Consider the following 2009-nt stretch of genomic DNA (forward strand, 5'->3'; position numbering starts at 1 on the left):
TTGGGGAGAAGAATCGAAAGGTAGGCCGGGCAGGGGTAAGGGCAGAGGCACACAGGGTCAAGGGGTGTAGCCGTGTAGGGGTTAGGGGCTTGGGATGAGTTTGGTGGTGATTGCTGGTAGTGAAGAAGAAGTAGTTAAAGGGTAAGTTGATCATTTTAACTTCATAAGTTTTCAAGTTTTCAATTGAATAACTCATAAGGTTAAAATGTATTTTTTTCATTCAACTGTTAATAGCAGACTAACACCGTCAGGTTTCATGAGGTGTCAAACCATAGTACCTGGGGTGTGAAGCAATTTTTCCAAATTGAAATAAACGAAGTATGGGAAGGGAAAGTCCAGCAGAGAGTAACGATCTCTACTTCCATTTATCTTTTCCCGCCCTTTTCCGCTCATTCCATTTTATTCGTTAAGCACAGCACAGGTGGTGAAGAAACAAGACGAAGTATGAAAGGGGAAAGTCCAGCAGAGAAAACTCTAATCCTCCTCCGAACCAGATTCTGTAACCCTACTTACATCCTCAAACATTTCTCTGATTCACCGGACAGCAACTACAGGTCTGAATTAATCTGTCTGTCTCTTGGTTACACCACCACTACTCTTTCTTTTTTCATTTTAGGTTTTCACATCTCTTCTGATTCCTACAACCAATAACGACTAACAATCTTCCAGCAAATTAAAGTTCACTTTATCTAATTCCATCACCGAGGCCTGCAACAACTCAATCCTACTTCTTGGTCCTCGTGGATGTGGAAAAAACGCTGTATGCATTTTTATTTTCCATAAAGCCAGACTTCATATTTACTTGTTTTTTTCCCCTCCTCCTGGCTTCAGTCTAGTACTATACTCCTATTTATTTTTATATATTGTTTTTAGGTGTTGGAGCTTGTTCTCAGCGATCTACAAGTCGAACATCCCGATCTGATATCAGTGGTGCGGCTTAACGTAACGTTGTTCTATTACTCTACATATTTCACTTATCCAAGTTATAGTGCAAAGCGTGATTGTTTTTTAGCTATGTAACAGATAAGATTGAACGGGCTACTTCACAGTGATGACAATTGTGCACTGAAGGTCAGTCTGACAACTTTCAGTCTGACAACATCATTTATTCTTCAACCTTTTTTTATTTTTAATTGGTTATACTTTTTATGGCAATGCTGAGTTTATTTTCCCATACAATTGGTTCTTTTCCCCTAATTTTTCTTTTAGCAACCTCTATGTTGGAAGCAAGATGTTGTCTGATTAGACCATGAATTACAAATGTCTGGAAAAGCTCTATTACTATTTCGCGAGGCAATCCACATCGATGTAATGAAAGCGAAGGGCCCACGACAATGAAGGAGCACCCCGAATAATCGACCCGTTTACCAAGCAGAGTCTCGCGAAATCTTCCCTTTTTGCCTTCATTTACATCTGAAAACGACTTGTAAACTTTATTATTACCATCCCTCATTGGTTGTCCACGGATCCCATTGTCAAGAAGTGTATCCACGGCTTCTTGTACCAATTTCTCCTGACACATTACTAATTCCCCTGGCGTAGATCTAGTTGTTCTTAATAAATCGGTAAGAGTATTGTTCCGATAAATAACTCTTCTATAGAGTTCATTAATATCCGAACTCATTAGTTTACCTTCTGTACTATCCTTTGTTTTCTGTGCGACTCTGAATCAATTACAGCTAAGTCAAATGTTAGATTTAGTGTTTTTCCTGTTTTGGGTAAATTGTCAGGTTTTATAGGATGTGGTTCGCCTTCAACCTATTTAGGGTACCACTTGTTGCTAAATGCAGAGCATCTTCCATTTGGGGCCCAGTCATTGAGACTTTTGACAGGAAATAAACTTCGCTCAAAAGTTTCCTTGAGCAGTTGGTAGTTTATTTCCCATTTCAAGCTCATAACAGACCATCTGCAATATCTACGGAGGATTCCATTAGGTGACCAGTTGATGCTGCATAGTCCGAGGAGGGTGACTTGTGAATGAGATCTATTTGGCTGTTGAATGAAACATT

General features: G+C 39.5%; 1 protein-coding gene across 1 annotated transcript; it reads left to right on the forward strand.

The window, feature by feature from the left end:
* Positions 1-331: 331 nt before the first annotated feature.
* On the forward strand, positions 332-1136 carry LOC122648470 (origin of replication complex subunit 4-like; the record flags this gene model as incomplete). The annotated part of the gene is made up of 4 exons (XM_043841672.1): positions 332-554; positions 670-760; positions 874-930; positions 1024-1136. Coding segments are annotated over exons 1-4 (371 nt in total), but the record flags the coding sequence as incomplete, so codon positions are not given.
* Between the last annotated feature and the right edge of the window lie 873 nt (positions 1137-2009).

The sequence above is a fragment of the Telopea speciosissima genome, unplaced genomic scaffold (genome assembly GCF_018873765.1).
Source record: "Telopea speciosissima isolate NSW1024214 ecotype Mountain lineage unplaced genomic scaffold, Tspe_v1 Tspe_v1.1259, whole genome shotgun sequence".
NCBI lineage: Eukaryota > Viridiplantae > Streptophyta > Magnoliopsida > Proteales > Proteaceae > Telopea > Telopea speciosissima.